Genomic DNA, 25,270 nt, shown 5'->3' with positions numbered 1-25,270 from the left:
GATCACGCAGAGGCTGCAAGGCTTCCATTGTTGCCTTGACAGGAGGTTCGTCTCGTGGGAAGGGAGGTGGTTGGTGATGGTGTTGACTCACTAGCGCCACCTCCTGGCTGGCTCGCCAAAATATGTTACACAGTTGGAAAACGGGCCAGCTTATCCGTTGTGAAACATATTTATTTTGCACCGGGCTGCAAAAACAGGAAAAATGAATCAATCCGGGCACACTCGTTCTGTATCGTGACACTGCCGCATCAGACTGGCTTCTTCTACGCCAGCTACAGAAAACAATCAGAATACTATATGTACTGTAAAACACCAGAAAACAGTAATCATGAAAACATTTTCCCAATCAATAACATTCAAATCACTTCTGATCACATATATTAAAGTCCTGAACAATCAAAATCACCATATACATTTCCTTCAATAACAAAACTCTTAATCAACTCAAATTACTTTGTCGTGCTTTTAACCATTATTCCTATTTAACATTTTATCCTCTTAACTCTATCATTTCTATGAACTCTCTTTCTATACTAAATTTATTTCAAATTAATTCTCCAAACTGTACCCTATTCTTATTGTAGATGAAATAAACAGATCATGTTAACACTCTCTTATCACTCATAGAATACAAGTACTTCTTCAGTTCACATATATATGACAATTAAGAGCTTTCATGACAGTTTAAACATTTAATCCGCATCAATATTGAATCACAGAGATACTTTAACACAGCCTTCCTGCTGAAATAATTAATTCTACATAAACTTCACATAAAATGACACATTCACTCTGCTCCACACAAGTTCTAATCATAAAATCATGTTCAAACCACAGTTATGTACGTCTTTCATTAACCACTCTTCATCACATGAACTTAAAACACACATTACACAGTTTTATAGCTCAATACCACACTCTGCAAGGAGTACAAGTCCGCCATCTTCATGAAAAACGTGGTGAGTTCTCTTTACCAACTAAAATGTGTTAAATTTAGCTTGTAACTCAACATTTACAACCTTTCAGGGCACCCAAGATCACCCCCGACTGCTATGTATCATTTGTATAAAGTTTGAGGCTCAGCTTACCTGCAAAAACAGGAAAAATGAATCAATCCGGGCACACTCGTTCTGTATCGTGACACTGCCGCATCAGACTGGCTTCTTCTACGCCAGCTACAGATGCACAAAATACCGAGTGCCCCCTGCTGGCCAAACCTATACAGCACTATCTCAGGAGGGCTGGATACACAGGGACAGTGGCCCATCAACAAAAAGTGACATTAACTATAAAATAAAATGGGGGGCAACTATTTTCATGCATAAAACTATATCATAGTGCCACAATGGCAATATTCCAAAGCATATTGATTGTGGTTCACAGATAATGAAAACCAAAACTTCACTGTCTTAGAAAATTGGAATATTGTGAGGAAGTTCAATATTGGAAAGCCATGGTGCCACACAGGGCCGGCCCGGGCTTCAGAGGCGCCCTAGGCGAGTCTGAGACAAGCGCCCCTTGGGAGCGTGTTTTTCGAGCGGTCCCGACATTTGTTGAGCGGGGGGGGGGGGGGGGGGGGGGGGGGGGGCGCTGTGGAGCGATTCCGAACAATACCGATCAATGCCGGCCAGCGCCGAGGACGAGGAGCGCAGTGCGTCGGACCGCTGCACAGCGGGGCACACGGAACACAGGGCGTCGTGACGCCCCTTGTACGACCACGGCGCCCCCCTCGGGACGTGGCGCCCTAGGCGGCCGCCTAGTTCGCCTATGCCTAGAGCCGGCCCTGGTGCCACACCCTAATCAGCTTATTAACTCAAAACACCTGCAAAGATCTTGTAACTCTTCAAATGGTCTCAGTCAGTCTGTAGGCTACACTGCATTGGGAAAGACTGCTGACTTGACAGACATCCAGAAGACAGTCACCCTCATCCTCAGACACCCAAGGAGGGGAAGCCATTAAAGGTCATTGTTCAAGAAGTTGGTTGAGTGGAAGGAAAAGGTGCAACAGCAGAAGGGAAAACTGCAGTCTTGATAGTTAAATCCATTCAAGAATTTGGTAGAGCTTCACAAGGAGCGGACCAGGGCTGGAGTCAGCTCATCAAGAGCCACTACGCACAGATGAATCCAAGACATGGGCTACAAATGTCACATTTATTCTGTCAAGATAGTGCTGAATCAGAGACATCAGAAGTGTCTTTCCTGGGCTGTGGAGAAAAAGAACTGTACTGTTGCTCCACTGTCCAAAGTTCTCTTTACTGAAATCCAGGTCCCACAGTCTGGAGGAAAAATAGAAAGGCTTATAACCCACATTGTTTTAGTCCAGTGTGAAATTTTCAAGTGATGACTTGGACTGGCTGGCATATCATCTTCTCGTGTTTGTCCCTTGGATTGTCTGGAGTCCACAGTCGACACAGCCATTTACCAGGAAATTTCAGTGTGCTTCAACCTTCCTTCTTCTGCTCATTGGTATGTATATCCATGCCTTCAGCTGACAGGTTGTAAGGAGGTGCTGATTTCAAACAAAACTGTTTAAACCAAATCATGAAATGATCCAAGCTGATTGGAGATCAGCCAGAAGCCCTGTACACCACACAGTTACAGAAGATAGCAAGCTCTATTGTGAGAGATGACTCTTAATGGTGAGTTTCAGCTGCTCCCATCAGGTCGGAGGTTTATGGTGCCTGCTTGCAAAACCAAATGCAACTAAAACAGCATTGTACCAGCGGCCATCCATGCTATTAACAAATGTGAGAAACCACAGCATTAACTAACGTATTTATTCATTCCTTGTACTGTTTCTTTCATCTTGTTTTATGGATGGCCCATCTTTATCATTTGACTTGATTTTGACATTTTTAGGCCCCTTTTTTTTGTCTACTGATATATATATATATTTTTATTTTGGGGCCGTCCTCTTTGTTCTTTTAGCTGAGGCACTGTTATCACTTTCTCTTGTGTTGTTCTATGTGTGTATACGAGAGAACTCACTTACTGTACACCAAACTTACCTAGCAGAACTTGACACCTGCCCACACTGTCAAAGGTATCAAAAAGCTGGTTCAGTGACCATGGTGCGCCTGTGCTTGTTTGGCCAGTAAATTGTAAACGCAACAATGCAAATGCTCACAAAAAAAGCAGCCTGGACTTCCATTACTACTGAGCTATGCCACAGGCTGACTGCCTCTGTTCCACACTTCGCTGATAGCGTAATTCATGCAAATGAAGCACCAACCAGGTATTGAGTGCCTATAAATGAACATATTTGTCAGAAAGCTGACATTAATGTTAAACCTTCCCACTTTTTTCCCCCTAAATTGATTTTGAAGTAGAAATCTAATTCTGAGACAGTGAGGTTTATGTTTTCATAATCTGTGAGGAAATAAAGCCTTCAAAAATATTCCTTCTGTTTAATGGATCTGTGTAACGTTTGGGCTTCTGCCTGTGAAAGAGTTAAAGCAGCAGGTCTGAGCATGTCACGTGCTGCGGGCGGGCCGTTTCAGGAAGTAGCAGCAGCAGCAGCGGCAGCAGCAGCAGCAGCTGGGAGAGCTAAATCAACACGAAGATGACCTAGAGAGCACAAAAGAGTCTCCTAGCTCTTACGCATTGTCACTTGGTGCTCAAGCTCGCCGACTGTGTTGAAAAGTGGATATTTCTACGATGGAGGGAGCTGTCAGGATTGTGCTTTTGTCGGCCTTTTTCTTGGCTTCGCAGGTGAGTCAACGGACGGTCACAACGAGCAAGATGACGGCCCAGAAACCGAAAATAAACCTGCTGTGTCTGTCAGTGGCTCGCCTTTAAAACCTACACGACGTAGAGGAGGCTAAAGGCGACAATAAGTCTTTATACAAGCTTTGACAAGTGAACAACTAATGGCAGAACGCTGAGTCCGTCAGTTAGCTTTGTTGTTAGCGACTCTCTGAAACTGAAGTTTTCATAATAAAGTCTATTAATAAAACACTGAGCTTAGACACGTCTGAAATATCCAAAATGAAGACAACAGGAGAAGGGATTGATATAAGAACTTAGTCATTACTCAGAATACAGCGCACGTAGGAAGTGTTTAATGTTTCCGAATAAAGATGAGTTAAAAGTAGGCCGTAAAGCAACTTTCCGGACTCATTCCAGTGGTTTTGGATCAACAAAGCAACACACACTGGGTTCATGGCGCAGTTTTCATGGGCACACACTTTTCAACGTTCTATTAAATGAATAAAGACAACTACTCTATCCATTTGGTACAAAACCATAAGTCTCACAGGTTATGTTACAGCTTTATTCCAAAATGAAATGTTTTCCTCAGTTCTACACTGAATACTCCATAGGACAACGCGATTTCTTTTGTTTGCAAAATTATTTAGAAAAACGAAACATAAACAAGGGAACCATATATTCATGGGTATTCACATCCTTACACAATATTTTATTGATAGACCTTTGGTAGCAATTACAGCCTCAAGTTTTATTTTTTAGAATATGATGCCATATCCTTGGCACACCTGTGTTTGGGCAGTTTGTCCCAGGATTGGATGGGGGAGTGTCTGGAGACATCTGAAAGTGTTTGTTTCAGATTCAAGTCTGAGCTTGGCTGTGTGTCTTTCTGTGACTTTAGCAGAGTTGTTTTATAGTCACTCCTGTCATGTTTTGACTTTGTGTCTGAGTGTTCTCTTGTGGAAAGCTGAGTTTCAGTCTGAGCTCAAGAACACTCTGGAGAAGGTTTTATTCAAGCATTTCTCTGTTCTTTGCTGCATTCCTGAGTAGTCCCCCAGTTCCTGCTTCTGAAAAACAACCAGACAGCATGATGCTGCCATCGCCGTGCTTCACTCTTAACAAAATGCAGAGAGACTGATGTGCTGCATTGTAAATTGACATGTTATGGTGAATGCCTCTTGCAGGCCTCACTTTTATTTCCGTCGAAATGTCAACAACCATTAGGAGTGTATTTTAGTTTAAAGTTTAGAATCCATCCATTCATTTTTTTGTACTGCCTTATCCTGTTCTGGCCCATAGTGTGCTTAATGTCAGAAGCCCTACCTACCACCCTCAGACTGTTTGTCTGTGGTAAAGGGAGGAGATCTGTTTTTATTGGAGGAAAAGTGCTCTATAAATGAAGGTCTACTGAGTGAGTTATATCAGGACCTTGTGTCTGTTTTGTCATATCAATTCTTAAAAAACAAAAAAAAAAAACTTTTTTCTTCCTATAGGTACATTGCCAGGAGGCCATCTTGCACATTTCTAACCAGATCGCAGGGAGTAGAGAGTACTGCATTGTACACAATCACTCTTGGACGCCACTTTCACAATCTCTAGATGCTGCGGTAAGTTTCAAATCCTTTTTTTTTTTTTTTTTTTTTTAAGTAAATGCTCAGGGGTTGTGAATTCTACTTCCCCCTAACAGACTAACTCTGATTGATAGTGATTTTTCAAACAAGTCTAGTTTGTTAAACTTGATAAATATATTTGTCGGACGGTGACAGGACTATGAAGCCTATACTACTTGGTTTAGTTTTGTTTAGAAACATTCAGTCACAGTGCTTCTGAGCTTTTTTCTCTTTTGAGAGTTTTGATAGCTTTTAACAGTTATCTTGGCTTTTGAGCGGCTGATCGTATGCAGAACAAAGTGTGGCAGGAGATCCACCAAAATCCCAGATCAGCTATTTGTTGGAATGTCTAACAATACCATTGAAAGACAAACCGTCCCAAACCCATTGTTATGTCCGTGTCTTCACTCCTACAGCCACAGTTCCTGTTGGTGAATATGATCTCCACAATGCTGTGTGACAGCACAGGGGTCTCTCCAAGCACAGTAAATGGAAGTGCGCTGGTTGTGATGAGGGGAGACTGTAATTTCAGCCAAAAGGCTGTTGTTGCTCAGAGTCTTGGAGCTGCTGCCTTGCTCATTGCCAGCAACGACACAATGGTAAGACATTTGCTTCCATGGTGTTGCGTCCTTGAGTTAAAGCTGAAAAAGAAGTTTAATTTAACTGATCATTTTTTAGTTTGTGTGTTTTTAAATGGTTAATCATTTTCTTATTTGTCGCTTGACAGATTACTAGTGTCAGCATACATGAGGAAGTGACACATCAGTGGCATCTTTGAGGGGATTTTTTTTAATCTAAATATATCTGTTTGAAGTTTCATGTTGTCATCATGCGTTTGTTTTTTTCCACATTCAGTACTAGACAATAGAAAATTAATAATAAAAATAATAAAAAAAAACCAATTTACTGAAAAACTGCATCAGTTTTCCTTCTTTAGCAAGTTGGTTTGTTGAAAAGGCATTTTTGTATTTGATTCTTCAGGTCACCCCGTCAGCTAATAACTCAGACTATGGAAAAGTCCATATTCCCCTGGCTCTCATGAGGTACCGGGATTTCCGGGAAGCACAAACGGTTGGAAAGCCTTTTTGACATTGTTTTCATGCTTTGTGTAAAAATCCCTGAGACTACTTTTCACACGATAATATATTGTTTGACTCCATGTTTTCAGGTGTTTGGTGACACAATGCAGGTGAAGCTGTATGCTCCACCCTTGTCAAAGGTTGATCCCAGCGTTGCTGTCATCTTGCTGATCTCTATTGTCACGGTGTCCCTCGGTGGCTACTGGAGCGGTGCCTGTGAAAGGTGAATGTTCCACTCACAGATAAAGTTAGATTAAAAACTCCCAGTTTAAGACATAGTTTTGTTTGAAAACTACATGATATCACTGTGAAGATGTTACTTGTCTTGCAGTGCTACTATTGCCATGTATTTTTCCTCAAGGTTGCATTCATTTGGTGCAGTTGCATAGTGCTACACAAAACTGCACCTATTTTGGAGACTTATGAAATTAAAAAAAAAAAAAAGGAGGTGTTTTCACCAGATAATTGGAGTGGCACATAATGAAAATAAAAAGCAATGCAATAACATCTCTGGAATTTAGACAACGTAAATTGTCAGAGTAGCAGCTGTGTGCTCTGCAGCACAAATTTCCGGTTTAACCTGATGTGCTCTGGTGCACATGAGGTCAGGAAGAAGAACCTGGGGTAACATCGCAGTGATCTTCAGGGAAAGGCCTCTGTGATGTTCACTGTTAGTTGCCTTTCTTGATGCGGCCATTTAGGCTCAGATTTAAGTAATGTACATCTGTTATTACTATAGTGGAGGTGACATAGTTTAATGGTTTGCTAAGTAATCATTAAAAAAAAAAGTGTGCCATTACAGTTTTAAAGAATAAGACATCTGGACTGCAAGAACAAGTAGTCCTACCAGTGACTCTCATCACTTGAAGATGACACTTGAATGGCATGCCTATTATGTGATGCTATTACTGAAACAATATGCCATGTTTGTTTAGCCACGTTTGTGTGTGATGCAGTATGTAACTAGCCCAGCCCTTCTCTGCCTGTAATGAACCATCATTTTCAAAGACGCTTAACAAACACACTAACCCTACAGTGTTTTCCTGTCTGTGGCAGGGACCGGTTGGAGAGTCGGTCGAGTAATTCAGAGGCTGGAGGAGGAGACGGCAAAGCAGACAGCGGAGAGCTTTTCCTGTATTCTCCCCTCAAAGTGATATTTTTTGTGGCCATGATGTGTGGAATGCTGGTCCTCATGTACTTCTTCTATAATGTACTCGGTGAGTTGGCGAGTCCCTCAGCTCCACCGTGAATTAAGAAAGTAACCTCATCAGTTTTCTTGTCTTCTTTTTCTCTGTCTAGTTTATGTCATCATTGCCATATTCTGCCTGGCGTCTGCCTCGGCGCTCTACAGCTGCTTCGATGCAGTGATGGAAAAAATTGGCTGCGGCAGCATAAAGTATGAACACGGCTTTTGATTGTGTAAATATTTGGGCGTGTTCTCCATGACGAGGAAGCTATCAAATTGATAGATGTTATTCCCAGACGGCTCTCACAAGTGTCAGTCTAATAGCAAGTTTTTTTTTTAAGCCGAAGCGGAACTGAAAGCAATGTTTCCATGGTAGCACCTCATGAACAAATGTGTGTAATCATTGGTTGACTTGTTTCTGCTTTAAGCTTCTCTGTCCGAAACTGGAACTGCTCTGTGAGGTCTCTTCTGCTCGCTGCTGTGTGCATCAGCATCGCTGTGGTCTGGGGAGTGTACAGAAATGAAGACAGGTACTGTTGGATCACAGGAAACGCAGCATCTGCTCTGCTGGTTCCTGTCGTTGTTGTTGTGACTATGAAGGAGAAAGAGGCTTTGTTTTATGATCTGGAAAGATAACACATGAATCAATTGTTTACAGTGACTTTCTGCAGTTTTTCCATGTCATTTTAAACACCTCTTTTGCTCATTGGCTTTGAAAACGCATTCAGACACGCGAGCGGTGGGCGGAGCATAGCTTGTGATTAAAACTTGGAAAAACTGCCAGTGTGTCACATTTGAAATGTTGATGGTACATTCAGACTCAAGCAGCAGTTTAGAGGATCAGCCTCAATAGAAAAAAAAAACTAAAACAAATAAACCCTCAATATCAGACAAAGTGATTTGTCAAACCTTGCTCCATGGAAAACGCATCTTAAAATTTGCCCAATACAGTATTATGATTGTGGATCTGGACACTGAGGTACCTTGTTCTGCTGTGGGAAACTTTCTGAAAGAGTTTTGCCCTGGCAGCGGTTCATAACCAATAGATTGGTTTTCTCTTGTGCAAAAGAAACACAGCTGTCCAAAAGTACATTATCTGTTGTTATTGTTGGTTGGCAAAAGGTTTTGTATTTTTGGTTCTTATTCTACTACTTCTTCAATAAGTATTATATTTGAATCTAAGTATCAATGAAAATTGATGCTTCGTAAGGCTGAACTATACTTCAGTTATGTCGATTTGCATTTATCTCAACTGTATTGTAGTTTATTTAGTAAGTGTAAGTTTTCAGGTTGTTTTTCATGACGTGTCCTGATCTAGTTCCTCCTTGTGCTTGCTCTGTAGTTACATTTATACTGTTCATGAAGAAATTCCAGGTTGAAAGAGCTTCTGTCTTTGCAGATGGATCTGGATCTTGCAGGACCTTCTTGGCATCGCTTTCTGTCTCAACTTCATGAAGACCATTTCACTGTCCAATTTCAAGGTTTGACTTTATACACTATTTTTTTCCCCCCTCAGTTATTAACATGGTATTTCTTAGACCTTTTATATTCCGATGATTTGCTTTATTGGTCCCACAGGACTCCATTACCAAAACAGACATGGAAATAGTTGCAGTTTTTTTTCTGTTCATTTGAAAGAATGAGATATTGTTTCCCTCATTCTTGAACATCAGTATAATGTGTTTTTCTTTTCTGGTTTCTCATAGATCTGTGTGATTCTGCTGAGCCTCCTGCTTGTGTATGATGTCTTCTTTGTTTTCATCACTCCTTTCTTCACCAAGGTATGTAAATGAAATCAATTTTTATGATCTTCCAAGTTTCAACAGTAAGGTTTTTTTTTCCCCACACACAAGATTTCACCTTGTCTGTTGTGATCTATAATTTGGACAATTCAAAGTATATCCTTTGCAGCTGCTCTGTCTTTGCCCATCACTTAACTGAATGGTTCAGTTGAGGCCACTCAGTGTTGTTCCAGCAACCAGAAACAAGACTTTTCTGTATTTTCACTTATAACAGGTATACTTTTTTTTTTTTTTTTCCTGTACTGTGTGGATGTCAGTGGTGTTGCAGTCGCCATATGCCTGCACGTTGTTCACCCGATGCCGGCGTGGCTACTTCTACTTTTCATTTGTTGTGATGCTGAAACAGCTTTGAAAGCATCCATGAAGAAACACCAAAACGAGAGAGCCTTCTGCCACTACGGCACGATTATACACCCTGCATTAAACTACTAGATTTAGGTCACAACAAATTCAATGATCTTTTCTTAAATCCATCATATTTCTGTTGTCTTTTTTTTTCAACCCCACAAGTCAACAAATGTCAAGAGGTGCACAAAATCTTTAGTTTCTATTGTTTGTGGTCGTGTGTGCAGTTCCCTCTGTGACCTACCAGCGTTGAAATGTCTGTTATTGAATGTGTAAAGTTTGTGCTGTAACAGTGTGATGCTTGGTGGCGCCAGTGAGTTAGCTTGACCTGCTTCTTCCTCTGTTAACAGAATGGAGTCAGCATCATGGTGCAAGTTGCTCTGGGCCCAGACGCAGCTGGAGAAAGGGTAAGATTTGTACATCTCCAGCTACCTTGAAAAGGAACTTCACCAAAAATGTTTCAAAAGAGCCACCAGATTGACTTGATGTTGCAGTTCAGATGGAAGCAACTTGCTTAAACTTAAAAAAGAAAAAAAAAATCTTTTCAATCCATAAATACCCTTTGAAAAGGAGCAAAGACATTTGGGGTTTAGGGCATGCTGCAGTTTTGACTGATGTCTGAAAGAGCAAAGAAAACGTTGGGTTGGTTGCGTTCCTCATCAGAGTTTTACCAGCTTCATTAACTGCTTGTTGTTGTTGCCCTAAAGGGAACAGTAGCTTGATTGACTAACTGTGCACTGGGGTTGGGCGGGTTCTGTCGTAGACACAAGGTAACACGGTGGAGGTCCCTGCTGAACCCCAGGCTCCCTCTGAGAAAGTAAGACTTGTTGCCTTTTTTAATGTTATGTCCTGAGGTGTGTGGGTCACGATGGGATGGGAGACGTTTTGGTCTTACAAGGCATGCTCTTCAACTGGGAGAACGAAGTGACATTTTATATTGAGTTTCTACTGTGAATTCTACACTGTGCATGGACGCCCAAGGTCTTTCACTGGTAAGGGTTTTTGTGGCATACTTTTTTTTTTTTAATGGTGTAAAGTCTCAACCCTGCTTTTTACTGAAGCTTCTCCCAAGCACTTCTACAATATTAAACGTGCAGCACAAAGATTCTCACATGACATCAGGTGGTGGGAACTGAAAAGCATCAGTTCTGCTCAAGCGGCGGTATTGTCGCGTTGCACTGAGTTAATATTCTTTGTCATTTTTAAATGCTTTGGTCTTTGGGGATTGCTGTCGTTTCTTTGTTTTCATAAATTTTTCTTCAGTTTATGTTGAAACTCATGACAAATGTGTTTTAGGTAAACTTTGGAAGACTTTTTTGTGCCCTGCATTCTTTCAGACACTGGATATAGTGAAGAATGTTAAGCCATTTCAGGGCAGCTTTGGTTTCTTGTGCTTCACATCTTGAACTTGTGGTCAGCAGGCTGATAAATGTTTGCATGATGTAATTGAGCGTGATGTAATTGTGAAAACCGTTTTATGTTCCACTTCAAGGCAAAAGAAGTTTTGATGACTGTTTTGTTGCATGACGTGCATCGGCACACATGAGTGAATGAAAGTGAAACATTTAAGCCAGTAGTATGCAGTAACAAGGAAAGAGTGCTGATGGCTATAATTATAAGCAGTCTGTTTTTTTAACCATGAAAGCATGCAACATTGTAAGTACATTACTTAAACGAAGTTTTAGTAAACTGTTGCAGCACTTATTCCACATACACCTGTTCTCACAGACCTCTAGTGAAGCTGAGTTTGTGCATAATTTTATGTTCTTGCTTAACTGGAACAAAAGGTGAAAAACATCAACTGGCTGCACACAGGAACTGCAACAACAAATCTGATGCAATACTTTGTTTGAATGTATAAAATGTTTCTTTTTATTGTTGCATTTTTCCTCCCCAGCTACCAGTGGTGATGCGCGTCCCACGATTCTCGGCCTGGGCTCAGAACCTGTGCGGGATGCAGTTCTCCATTCTGGGTTATGGAGATATCATTGTACCAGGTGAGGATAAAAATCTGTCTAGTCTTGCCACATGCATAGTTTGTCTGATTTGAGAAATTTCTGAGGACCAGGCCAGTGAATATGAATATTTGTCAATGACTGAAAGTGCACTATTGGTTGGCCATTATGACTGCTGCTCTATGAATTCATTTATTCTCGCGATATACAGCTTATTGTGTTTTTATCAAAGTTCTAGTACAACTAAATGTCATTTGACATTTCACAGAAAATCTAGTGATATTTTTCTCCCCTGAATTAAAAAAAGAAAAGACATAGCCAATCATCTGCATTTTAAAGATTAGTTTGAGCTGGTTGTAGTTTAAAAGACTACTAAAGTTTACTTTTTGAAATTCTTTAACAGCCTGTGTTAAAGAAATTCAAAACTTTGTGATGCAAAAACATATAAGATCAAATAGTTTTCTGCTTTGACTGATCCGACAGGTCTCCTTGTGGCCTACTGCAGCAGGTTTGATGTTTGGGTTAACAGCCGACGGAAGGTCTACTTTGTCAGCTGCTGCTTTGGTATGTACATCTTTGTCATCATAACTTTGCGTTACCACAGATTGAGATGATATAGCTTTTGAAAAAATGTCACCTAATGTTGTGTAAATCAGATTAAATAGTTGAGTTGCCATTCTGATTGTTGACCACTAGATGTCTCTCTCTTCTCTTTTCTGTCTTGTAGCCTATTTCCTGGGAATGATCCTGACATTTGCAGTGATGTTGCTGTCAGGGATGGGCCAGCCTGCCCTTCTGTACTTGGTGCCCTTCACCCTGATCACCTCTGCAGTGGTGGCAGGGTGTCGGGGTGAGATGAAGCAGTTCTGGGCTGGAACCATGTACGAGGTGAGATAGCAGAGGGAGGAGACAAAGTCTGTCTCCACAGGAATTCCGTTCTGCTGATGTATGACATCTGTGGTTGTATTTCATCAATATTTTCTTTTGTTCTTCTTGGACTTTTGTTCTTTGACTGTCAACACCAGTTCCTGAAATCGCAGCCAATACAGTAATATTCTTAAGACCAGAGGATTGAGAAAGGTCATAAAGGAAACTGCCAGGATCACCACTCATCAGATGATTGGGTGTGATCTGAAGCCTAACCAGGCCTGTCAGGCAGAGCATCTCATCCACTTTGCATAAAATTTGACTCCTGAGCTTAGTGTAGATCTGCAACTGTGTATCTTTTTCTCTGCATTTTTATTAACCGCTTTTTACCAGGCAGTAAACAGTGTTTACTGTTTACTGTGCACTGGAGTGGACTGCAGTGGTTCTCAATTATTTTGGTCACTTGGGCCCCCCCAGGGGACAGAAATCCCCTTGCCAGAGGAGGAAAAAAAAACACAATTGAGATGAATTTGTCTGTACAAAACCACTGTATGAGTTGCATTCTGCACCTGAACTGAGATAACATCTGCAACAGTTTAAACAATTTCCAAGTTCAGTTTATTAACTCTGTAACACGGAAACAAGACTGCTCAGTTTGTGTGATTGTTAACACAGGAAAAAGAAAGTAAAATAAATGAGTCACTGGGACTTTACCAAATCACATAAACTGGCATAGCCTTCACAACATGTTTTTCTCTCTAAGAGTGAATTTTTTCTGACTCATTTGAGGCATTTGGTCTCTGAAATTCACCTTGATGCTGAAAGTCCCCCCTGGCATGTGCCCCACTACTACAGTAGTACTGAACTACAGCAACAATCTTTTACTTTTAAGTTTGTGTTTAATATAAATCAAGATCACTAAAACATCCCTCACAAATTTTCACAATGCTTTTAAGAGATCCAATTACCCACCAGTGATTTATTTGCAATGTATGAAAATAACAGTTCACTGCATTGTGATTTTGAACGTGTTGAAAGCTTTCACACACAGAGGTGTGCGAGGATTTCTGATTCTAACTGGACTCCATTTTCACCAGGTGTTGGACTCATCCAGGGAACCTTTACTGTCAGGTGTGATTCCCTTTCACCCAGACTCGCCTTCCCTGCATCTATCCTGCCATTAGTGCCGCTAAACTTAGTGCCTTTCATCTCTTGCCAGCTTGTTTTATTCCTTTTGAAATTTTCTTAAATTTTTTAACCCCCTAATATCCGAAATCAGAGTGATATTTGAAGATCAATCAAACGTTGAGACTAGAAGATAAGAAAATATTGGCCTGAAATTTTACTCATTCTTTTGACCACCAGGTGTCTCTGGTTGACTTTAAATTGAGTGTTCCAGAGGCTTCTCAAACACTTTAAGTAGACCTGTGCTGGGAAAATATGGCCCTGGACTAGTATTAACTTAATCTTTCTCTTCTTGCAGTTTTTGTGTGCGCACCTGCCATCTGTGTATTGATTTCCACTTTATGCACTCACCTACTTTTCTAATCAACAGGAGTTTGTACTCTCACCAATCCATCCTTCGTGAAGCTGCAAACTTGTTCATGTCACCCTCTGCATGCTGTTGCTTGATGTTCGCATGAAAGAACTTTTCATAAGCTACACATCTTCACAGAACCCCCTTCATAGAATGAAATCCCATCTCCGAGTATGTCCTTTTTTTTGTGTTTTGCATTCAGCGAGAACCAACTTAATATTTTCTCTGCTCTCTTCAGAGGGAAGAACTGATCGATCCTTAGAAGGTGAACGATGCTGACGTCCAGCGTTGAGCACCAACCCAACAGCTGGATACCTTTACTAAAATGAAATTGTGATATTTGCAAAGCAAGGGAACTTGTGCTACTGATCAAAAAAAAAAAATCTGAAAATGGTAAGGTTGTTTTTGACTGACATGAATGCTTGGGAGCTTAATCAATGCTTTGTAGCAGACAGGTGTTGGAGTAAAGAAAACACTTGTTCAGTGCCTGAAAGGTTTGTTCGATTAACTTTCGAAAAAATGGAAGAATTTGTCTTGGTGATGATTGCAGACTACAAAATGAGAATGCACTTTATAATATCCAGTTTGACAGTTGTTTTCCTCTGGGCAGGGCTGGGTGGTTGGGGTGTTAACTACTATATCATAACACATTTTGATAACTGGGGTTTCTGTGTTTCTGTTTGTAAGATGTGGTTTCTCTTACTGCCTTAAAATAAAGGAACTTTTATTTATTCTTGGTTGTGGTGTTTGTTTGAACTGTTTTCTTCCTAGATGAACAGCTTCTTCCTCCAATAATTATATCATAAAGCCGGGTTCCTCAATTAGCGGACCGCGGCCCACGACCAGACCGCAGCACACTTCGCTGCGGACCCAGGGCAAATAGCACTTTTCCACAAAAAAAAAAAATTTTAAACATATATTATTAATCACCGATCTATTGCTATTTTTTGTTTCATTTTTAGTCAAATATCTCTCTCATGTTCCCACTTCTGTTGCCTTCAATCACTGCATGCGCTCATACGACCTGCCTTGTTCTTAATAAATGGACCCATGCTTGTATGGAAAAAAAACAAATGTGGACCCTCAAGATTTGTATTTGAGAACCCCTGTCATAAAGTTTCTGGCATAAATGTTAGGTTCATAAAAATGCTGAATACACAAAGATGCAATGTGATTTAACCAGCACACTGATTAAAAGTCCGTGTGTTAAGAGATTTGACTCGGCTCACCCTGTAATATTTCTTGAGAGACCGGGAATTTCAAATATCAATGAAATCTATTCTTTACTTGAGTCCATGACTGTATCTACATAAATTATTTTTTTCTCTTATGACTGCCAAAATCAACTGATACAAAGAATAAATAGAATGTTTTCCTATTCAGTCTAAGACTCTTATTTCCTCCTAATTATTGTATGTTCTTCAGAAGAATAAAATTCATCACTACTTTATGTCAGCTGCATCAGATCAGATGGCAGTGTTTGGGATCAAGCTGGGATAATAGCTGTCGATTAATGACTCTTACTTCCCCCCTTGTTTTTGGAATTTTCTTAATTTTGGACAGGCTATAACAAGCCATCAGAACAAAGACTGTGGATACCATAGGAGTAGAGTGAATGTTATTTAGAGTAGCAACCTCATTTCAGTCCAATTATGCTGGAAGAGCAACAAAACTGCAATATTTTATCACAATTTCTTCACAAAGCTAGTCAGTTTGCAGAATTGAGGGATTGCATCGATTTGATGCACATTCCATGGCTGAATTTGTTTATGAAAATTCATCAATCTGCTTTACCAGTTTATTAAGTTTATTAATCTTCGGTTTGAGGGGAGAACAAGAGCTGATCCCAAAAAATGAGCAACCTAGACAGGGCAGCAGTCCTTCACTGTCATGTGCATTTAGATTTTTGTTCATTTTTAGGAATAATTTAATAATGAATAATAACCCTGAGATCCATCTACACAGCACAACTGTATTAGGTTCTAAAGCTGATGTGGGGAAAAAAAATCTTAATACACTGTAAGAGGAAAATCCACATGAACCATCTTGGATCTGATTGTGTCAGTCTTCTCAAATTCAATTCAACAACTGCATTTATCTACAAGGGCATTTCAAATCCACTCAGCAGTCACTTGAAGGGGAAAGAAATGGAAACCTGATTAGCTGTTGTTTTGAGTCCAGGGATTTAACTTGATTGCATTATACAAGCCTACAAAATATACACAATGTAGAGAGTCATTGTGTCGTGTTGTGTGATGCTCAAACAAACATCATGGGGTAGATCGGTAATGTGTATTACTTGTATGTATTGAACGTGTGTTTTGTTTTGTTTTTATTTTTTTATTGCAGTGTAATAAAGCGGGCTCTGTCTGGTTGAGGTGGTCGCGCTGAACCGGAGTCTGGTTAAATGAGTGCGGTCTGGGTCTGTTTGTGTTCATTAGGAGTAAAACAAAGCGCACATGTGGCCGCTGGCTCCGCCTCGGCCATGTGACCCGGAGCTGGCTGACTCAGCCGGCTCGTCACGCAGCGTCAGTTTGGAGTCGCACAATTATGAAAAAGCAACCTTCCGTTGGAGCTGCAGCCGAAGCGGATCTCTCCAGCGTCCACCGGGCTTTCCTTCCAAGGCTAACCGAGAGCACCGCCGATAGATGGATAAAAGCCACGACGGAGCTCTTCCTGATTCTCAACGGTGAAGAGGATGGTGAGTGAAGCCTCCGCGGGCAGCCCGCCGCCGCCTCCGGGCGTTTATAGTCCCGTTAAATTGGCGCGGAGGATCGTCGTGACGGATCGGGGGGCTTTTGACTGGCAGGTTTTTTTTCCCCCCCATGCGTGCTGCGCTCCTGCCTGTCAGGCACCCAGCCGGGGTCCCGCCGCTCTTTACCCGAATTCCCCCGCTGTGTGTGTGGCTCGGCTGCGGCACAGTGGGTCGAGGAGAGTGAGTCAAGAGTGAGAGATGACACACTGTCTGGAGAGAAAACCCAGAATCGCAAACGGGCGTCACGTTAGCAGGCTAAATAGCTAGCTCGCTAGCGCTAAATGCTAGGTACTTAACCTAAGCTAACTAGCTGCAGCAGCGGCTGCGGTGGTGGTAGCTGGCTGCTCTTAGCACCGCTGTCACCGCCGTCAGACGGCAGATACCCGGAATTTGTTCTTCTCACAACCGGCTTAGTGGTAGTGCAGTTCAGACCTGTTAAAGACACGTTTCTTCCAGCTGCCTCAGACGTCTGAGGAGACACGCTGTCATTGCCAGTAACAAGTCAATGCCACCTTGAGTGGCTGCCAGGTCTGTGTGCAGAGTAAACCCGGGGCTTTTTTTTATTTTTAATTTATCCTGTCTTTAGGAAGGAAAACTTCAGTGGTTGTTGGAACAGGGGCTTTAAAGCGTGGAGGGACATCTGTGAGCCCCTCGTTTCTGCCTGCTGTTTACGGTGCGGGCCTGCTGCGCACGGAGCAGGAGAGCGGAGAACTTGTCCCAGCGCTGCTGTTTGTGGGATTTAATTTCACGTCTTCCTCTTCGTGACAAACACTGCCTCCTGTTTTTTCCGAAGAATATCGTGTCTGGTTCTAACTGGTCCAGCAGTGTCGGGGTGGAAAAACAAGTGGGCTTTTAACCTCAGCAGTGAGTCATATTAAGCAGTTGTGTCAGTGTAGTACTATATGATATTACTGACTTGTACCTTCACAACATGGTCTGAAGATCTTTTGTTATTATATAATTTAGGGGGAAAACACTGAAATAAACACTCAATTCAGTAATTTGTCATGTAGTGTTGACATATCTTTTGTCGTTTTCCCTGGAAAAAATAAACATCACAAATACATATGTGGAGAGTTTCTGTTTGCAGGTTTAAATCGATTAAGATCAAACATATAACTGTGGTTCATCATATCAGTGGTAATTGAAGTTTATTTAGGTAGTGCTTCCCACCCCCCAGTACTTTACAATGCTGGCCACCACGCAGGCCACTCATTCCATCCTTTTGGGAATATTTCAGCATGTGGACGGACAGGAATTGAACCTGCAGCATTCCAATTGAGAAATGACCCACTCCACCCACTGAGCCATGGCTCTCCCTGTTTGACTTTAACATAACTCACTTCCATGTACTTTTTAGAGTTCACTTTGGCACTCTTATAGGCTTTCGTTGCTATAGACACGTTCTGAATGTTGAAACAAGCAGTTACGGAGTGTATGTGACCGTGGAAGAATCTGTTAAAGTAAGTTCTTATCAAATTTTGCAAATGGACTCCAGTTATGTATCACATTTTGTTGCTTCAGCATTCTCAATGTAACTCACATGATCTGTAACATTCAACCGTTTCCTCAGCAGTGGTGACGGCTGCCATTCCAAGTATGGAAGAAGAGGTGCTGTTCCAACTGATGCACAGATGCCATGACTGTATTGTGAAATAGTAGTCGTGAAATGGTCCTAATCAAGATGTACAAATCATTATGCAGACATGTAATGTTCCCATTACACATTCCAGTATGAACATTTTCTTCCTCCTACAAGGCATCTGCCTTGATTCAGTCTCTCCAGAGCAGCCAGAGCCACTCTTCTGATTCCCATTTCCCACAGTGCAGGCCTGAGTCCGTCACATGCCCCAGCTTAACCCTGGATGAAGGCTGTTTGGGTCCGCCCGAGTGGTCTTACAGCAGCTCCGTGATTTGAACTTGCCATCAGAGCAGTCAGCATGATTTTGTCTGTGTTACAAAATGGAACTCAGTTATTGCCAGGTGCTGCCTCTTATGTAACAGTGGGTGGTTTAACTGGTCATCAGCTTGGGCTTTGCTGCCCCGTGAGCTGGTAGAAAGTGGTCTTGCATCACCATGTTGTGCTCCAGAATAGACTCCAGCACTGCCTGCCTGTGCTTATGTGAGCCTGCAGAAAGACTGTGGCTTGTTTCTGAGTTTCATTATCTCCTACTTTGATCCATTCACCCCATGCACACAGGGCCATTTGGAGATTACTGATAAAGGTTTCCAGTGGCCCTGCAAAGGGCTTTCCATAAATATAGGTGACGGTCACAGTTTGTTGATTTTATGAATGGAGCGCCTCTGCTCCCATAGTACCCAGCTGACCACGTCTTCTCACTGTGTAATTCTGACTGCATGCACTGTTTACTGCCCGTAGAGCATTGCATTCCCTCTGTTATTATCTCATGTTTACAATATTAACCAATATAAAATAACCAGACATCTTCAAGATTATACTTTTATGATGTGTTCCATAGTTTAAGAGCATCAACACTGAAATAATAATGTGGCACTGCCCCTGCTGCTATCTACTAACAGTAGGCTGCTTGAACCTGAGATAATAGTAAGCTCACATGAGCAGCAGCTGTTGAGAGAGGAACAACCATCACATGCTGTACAGCACTGACTTCTGCAGCTTCTTGCAGGCAGGGCTGCAGGGTGGCATGCTAACGCTGTGTCAGCCCATGCTGTGTGGCCTCTCAGAGCTCTGCCCAGGGGGCACAAGGGAGAGAGCTGGAGAGCCGTCACACTTTGGTCTCATGACTGTGTGGGCTCCTGTTTGAGCGTTAGATAAGATTCGTAGAAGGACACGCACGCACGCACACACACACACACACACACACAAAGTGAACTCGGTCCTCTCTTCCTCTCTTGTTAATGTTCTTTTTATGGTTGGCAATTGTGAAAGAAGTGAGATATGGCAAAGATAGACAATTGATAAGTTGTAATAGTATTTGATTCATTGTATTGGAATTAAGCCGTTATGAGAAAGCCTGTTTTAATTGCGTATTACTAAGATTAACATCCTTTCAGGATATGAAAGAGACATTTTGCTGGAAGGGTTTTCCACATCTACCTGTAGATAGACTGCATTTCATCAGGGTCAGTGTTTCAGCTCTTTCTGTTTTTTTCATTTACTACTGAGGCAGTTGTCTGAAAAAGCACATTGCATACGTTTGCAGAAAAAAATGAAGCAACTGCACATAGATTTGATCTTTTGTGTTCATGCATTACACTTGCTTTGTATCGAGCAAGGACACACTGAATCTCTGTCAGAAGTTTAGATGTATCGCCTCATTTGACTTTTCCTATTTTTTATTAGATTTTTAAGCATTGATAAAATAAAGTTCTTTGTACTTAGCTTAGCTGTAGGGTAAATTTGCAGCATAGACTTCATGCAACATGGATTTGACCAGCAAATCTTAAACAACTAGAATTTGGCACTCAGAGAGCGCAGACCTCCGCCACAGGTCAAATCAGTCACCAAGCCGCGCCACATGCCGCACGCCCCCTGTCGGCGGGCCTGCCCAACCATGTGGAAGACTGCCCTATCTCTCAATGATAAAGAATCCTTTAAAAAAATTCCTGGATCCAGATAGTGATCCGGATCATCTCCAAAATTTAATGGATTCTAAGTTAGCCCAAGACCCACCTTTCCACAAAGTTTCATTGCAATCCGTCCATAACTTTTTCCGTAATGTTGCTAAAAAACCAACAAACCAACCAACAAACCGACGTGATTACATTAACCTCCTGGTGGAGGTAAAAATGCTTGAATCTGCTCAGATGTGACATTGCAAAGGATAATGGAATGATGTTGCAAAACATTTGACTTGAGTTGCTGTTGGTAGAAATTGCTGGAAGCAGATTTTTCTGATAGGCATTTCAAAAAGTCATGTTCACCCCAACAAACTCGAATGCATTTTATTTTCTGTTGTGAACCACCAGATTTTTGAATGTACTTGAGATTTTTGATCTTGAATCAGACTGCTTGCTGCAGTTTTTCTCATTTCAAACAGAAGAGTAGTGCAGAATTGAGATTATTGGTTGGAAAATTTCATGACAAGAGCTTTAGCTCAGCGTACCGTGTAAGATGCCCCAGTTCTGAGTCCACACTTGCAGCATTATATCAGGGATGCAGTTGTTGTCCTTATGAAAATATATTTCTTATTCAAAGCTGAAAAAGCGAGCTTGTATCATTAGTTTCTATTAGGAAGGATGTAGATTTTCTTGAGGCACTAATTCAGTTGCCTCAACAGCAGTAAACTGATAGAGTAACATTAAATTACGTTTCATTATTGCGAGATTCTCTCAAAGATCTCCTGTTCGGTTTTTGCTGCTGCTCACAGTGAAACGCTGACCCCATTGCTTCCACTCTTTCAAATGGGTTAAGGAGTTGGCGGGCCAGATGTTCTCTCATCCCATCAGGCGGGAGCAGAGGAACGATGGGCTGAGCGGCCGGCCTTGTGGCGGTGTTGGGGAGAAGCGGGCGGAGCGACGAAGAGCTCAGCTGGCAGTGTGCTCTCACTCGTGGGTTCATGAGAGTTGCTGGAGGATGACTGAACACCTTCAGTCAAGCAGATGCTTCACTGCCAGTCATAAACAAAATCTGCAGCACGTTGCGATCAGAGGGCCAGAAAGGGGCCGGCTTTTATTCTACGCAGGGATAGAGTAATCACAAAACCTGAAGCCGGCGAGGAAGAGGGAGGGTGCCAGGAAATGGGAGTGTGAGTGTATGTGTGTGTTTTTGGCAGCGGCTCTTGAAACTCAAGTCTTTTGTTGGCTGACATTCTCAGGTGCCATGGTTACAGGTTAGCAGAGCACAGCCCCGCTTTATCATTAACACTTTGTTAGACTGTGTGGGATTAAAAACACGGAGGTGTTTGATTACAAGCATTGTGCCTCAGCGTGGCAGACCTCAAATAACTCATCGAACCTGAAACACGACTCTGGAAATCGTATTGATACACTGATACGGCCACTGATGAAGTCAACAAGGGGACAGTGATGACTGCTCAACTTTGACAGCATCTCACAAGTATTGCGTTGGGGGTCTACTTAACACTTCTCTTAAAAGTTGGTGAGCTGCAGACGTGACAGTTCAGAGAGGTGTCATCTGGCGTGGAGGGCACAGACAAACTGATCCCACACGTGTTCAACTGCGCTCTGCTGGTAGGTCTTCTCATCAGCAGCACTGCTAAACTCTGGAGGTGCTCTCTGATAAACCCCCCATCCGCGGTGGGGGCCAGTTGTAACCTTTGAAAATCTAGTTTTACTGTGCAGAGATGGAGTTGCCTCTAGCTGCAGAATTTAACTTTGATATAACTCTGCAATGACATGTGGTAGCCGGGCAGCTGATTATCAGTACCTGGAGGACCAGGGTCTAAAAAGAATACAGACGTAATATAATTTTTGGCTTTGCACAGCGGAGATTTGGTAAATTTTTCCATTTGCCCAGCCCATCTACTCAGCTCCGCTGCTCACGTTCCTTTCAAATGAGAAGGAAATCATCAGGCTCACTAACAAGATAAGATTAATTTCCTACAAGGATCATTTAAACAAAGAAGTAATCTACAAAACACACATGACCTCACTTCAGCGCTTAGTTCAGTCCTTCTGCCTGTTAGTTATGTTCTAATTACAAGCTCTGGACCGGCTTGAAGTGGTTTGCTACACGTAGATCCAAAAAATACAGTATTTAACATCATACCCTCATTAGACACAGGCATTTTCAGAGTATTCAAACATTAATGATGTTCTTGAAAATATGTTGTTTTTGTTTTGAAAAGATTGATTTTTCTGCATTTTTTTTATATTCTCAGGAATTTTGCTCTTGAAATCATTGTGAAGATGAGTACACATAAAGTTGGATGAAACAATGAATGTTCAGTTAATTAAACTTCTGACTCAATTTGTCTTTAGGTGACCATTTCTTTCATCTTTAACCTTTTAAGCTGTTTGGAGACCAAAATTTAATTAAGTGCTCAAGACATTTTTTTAAGGTGCCTGTCCTTATCTAAAGAAGAGACTTTATTCATCCTGCATGGGAAAACTCGGAATGCTTTCACATGAGAAAGTATGGAATAAATTATAGCAGAATTGCAGCAGTGAGATGAAGTGAACAAAGGCTTTTTCAAATCATATGACTGTTGTAGAGTGTTGCAGAAAGCTGTCGTCAGCATTGCTCATCAGCCTACAGGACCCTCCTCATCCTCTTGCGGTGTCCACGCTTGGTCTGCACCCTGCTGTGATTACTGTCACACTGCGTCTGTCACATCGGTCTGAGACCGTCTCTTCAGGCCGTTGTCGGACTGGCTGCTTCAGTGCGGTCCATAGTTTACCATTGCTTTCGCACTTCGACCGAAATCTCAACTCGGTTGACCTAAATATGGTAACAAACGAAACCTCAGGCATCACAGCAGCTCCATATTGTACAGGATGAAGAAAAACAAGAGGACCATGAATATTAAGCAGTGTGGACAATAAAAGACGAAGAACAGCATTTACAGCACTATGAAAGAACAGACTGTGTAGACTCATCTTTGTTAAGTATTTACATTCAATGTTAAATATTTACAATATATAACCAACCCAGTCCTCCACTTGCAGAGATTTTTATGAAAATGCAAAAGCTGTGTGCAAGGTAGCCTAGCAGCTATCTTAGTTTGGCTTTAAATGAGTAATAAATGGCTAGATTAGATTAGATTAGATTAGCCTTGCCTTTATTCATCCCGCGACGGGGAAATTCACTTGTATACAGCAGCAAGAAGGGCAACAATTGCAGGCAGTGTTGCATTAAAAAATCCTATACCTCGTAAACAATATACAACAGAATGTTGAAGTTTTAGGATGTTTTCAAACGTAGTTGTTATAGTTTGTGCCGTATCGGCTATTATCTGCAGAGTATTATCGTTTGCAGGGAATACATCGTTTCTATAAACGTTGAAGTGCATTTATTCTTACTTTAGCTCCAAAATAAGTGGTTTTGATAATGGAGGGTTTGTCTTTTTTGTGTGGATAACTAAGGCTTCAGTGAGACTTTTAAAACATATATCAAGGTAGAAATGGGTGATAACTCCCTCTACACAGCTCATAATTTACTTAATAAGTGTGGGCCAAACTTTACATCAACAGACAAATGAACCAAATGAAGGACAATGAAAAAATAAATCAAGAATGAAAGTGGTCAAGGTTTGGAAACTTGATAAATGTTTGTCACAATTTTTGTGAATTATAAAAAAAATCAGAGATTACCTGTGTTCCAAAAGAATGTGTGAAGAGAAAAACTTTTTAAGTTAACGATGTCAAAACAATATTTATGTATACATAAAGACAGATATAATACAGCAGAATCTATACTATTAACTGCTTACTGAAGGCCAATACACCTTTTTTAATGAATGACTAAACCTTTTTAAAAGCTTAGATTGTTTTTGTTTCACTTTTTTCTGGCCTTACTGAAAGTCCATCATTATGCTAATCCATGTTGTTTGCGGACGGGTCTTACCTGTGCTCAATCCATGAAGAGTTAGCAGTCTTTCATACTTCTTGCCATGTTTTGATGCTGTAAGACATTTCAGCAAGAGTTTCAAACGAAAGGGGGCCTCTTAAAGAGTTAGTCAGCGCGGTGCCTTGGGAGGAGAGGGTTTTGTGTTTGCTGCGTGAATCACAGTTGGTGGGGTGTCATCAGTAGACGACTAGGTATATATCACTGAGGCCTCTGCCTATCCACTAATCCTCTCCCACACCCCCGCCTCCCTTGGTTCTTTCTCCCTAGTCTGAGTATAATATCTAGTTCGTCTCAGACACATTCATCTGCCCCTTGAGTGGCTTCTTACAGATTAACTGTGGACGAAGTCTGGAGGCTGCAACCTCTCACTGATCACTCAGCTTTTAACTGGGGCCGGATCTTTACGCTAACCGTGTCGCCGTAGACTTTGAGACCTGCCTGGACAGCTGTCCGAGGACCTTCAGAGAGCAAGCGTATAGCGGGTTGCTGCCGATGATCCAGCGCTCAGGGAAGGTTGCGGTGACTGTGGTCTGTCCAGGAGATGCATGAAGGAGCCCTGGTATGTTCCTGTACAAAGCCCTTAAACACAGAGATGAAGAGGAGGACATCCAGGTACGCACTGAGCAGCTCGCTGGCTCCGGTCCAGCTGTGGGATCACAGTGGGACCTGTTTGTTTATGTTGTAGAGCATCTGCTTTTTGTTGTTGGCAAACCTGAACCTTGTTAAAGAGTGCATGTTAGAACTCTCGGCGTTTGACTGCATGTCTTTCCCCCATACAAGGAACCATTTTGCTTGAGCAGTTCATGTGTTTTTGTTGTTCCACCCTGTGGATTCGCCCTTGTTTCCACCATCAAGGTTTGTGTGCAGTAAACTCCCAACAGAAAACATTGCTGTAATGCCGCTGCCTCAGTTT

General features: G+C 41.7%; 2 protein-coding genes across 6 annotated transcripts in view; both read left to right on the top strand.

Moving 5' to 3' along the window:
* Positions 1-3,504: 3,504 nt before the first annotated feature.
* On the top strand, positions 3,505-14,820 carry sppl2a (signal peptide peptidase like 2A). 4 transcript variants are annotated; one of them, XM_030095902.1, is made up of 17 exons: positions 3,505-3,711; positions 5,202-5,315; positions 5,735-5,917; positions 6,300-6,389; positions 6,487-6,620; positions 7,454-7,614; positions 7,697-7,785; positions 8,004-8,113; positions 8,983-9,064; positions 9,290-9,364; positions 10,081-10,137; positions 10,494-10,547; positions 11,628-11,727; positions 12,169-12,249; positions 12,413-12,573; positions 13,650-13,683; positions 14,328-14,820. In XM_030095902.1, the coding sequence occupies exons 1-17, from the start codon at positions 3,658-3,660 to the stop codon at positions 14,366-14,368; spliced, it is 1,620 nt and encodes a 539-aa protein (XP_029951762.1). In that variant the 5' UTR covers positions 3,505-3,657; the 3' UTR covers positions 14,369-14,820. The 4 variants fall into 4 exon arrangements, with proteins under 4 accessions (XP_029951762.1, XP_029951753.1, XP_029951776.1 ...); XM_030095893.1 differs by having other exon boundaries at positions 7,697-7,793; positions 8,012-8,113; XM_030095916.1 differs by lacking the exon at positions 10,494-10,547 and having other exon boundaries at positions 7,697-7,793; positions 8,012-8,113.
* Positions 14,821-16,626: 1,806 nt separating this feature from the next.
* Positions 16,627-25,270, top strand: part of trpm7 (transient receptor potential cation channel, subfamily M, member 7) — a 38,025-nt gene continuing 29,381 nt past the window's right edge. For both annotated transcript variants that reach the window (XM_030100548.1, XM_030100627.1), the window contains exon 1: positions 16,627-16,790. In XM_030100548.1, coding sequence (XP_029956408.1) covers positions 16,788-16,790 — 3 coding nt within the window. In that variant the 5' untranslated portion in view covers positions 16,627-16,787. The remainder of the gene's footprint in view (positions 16,791-25,270) is intronic.

Source organism: Salarias fasciatus, chromosome 1, assembly GCF_902148845.1.
Source record: "Salarias fasciatus chromosome 1, fSalaFa1.1, whole genome shotgun sequence".
Taxonomy (NCBI): domain Eukaryota; kingdom Metazoa; phylum Chordata; class Actinopteri; order Blenniiformes; family Blenniidae; genus Salarias; species Salarias fasciatus.
The sequence above is the reverse complement of the archived record's forward strand: the minus strand, read 5'-3'. Positions and strand labels throughout refer to the sequence as shown.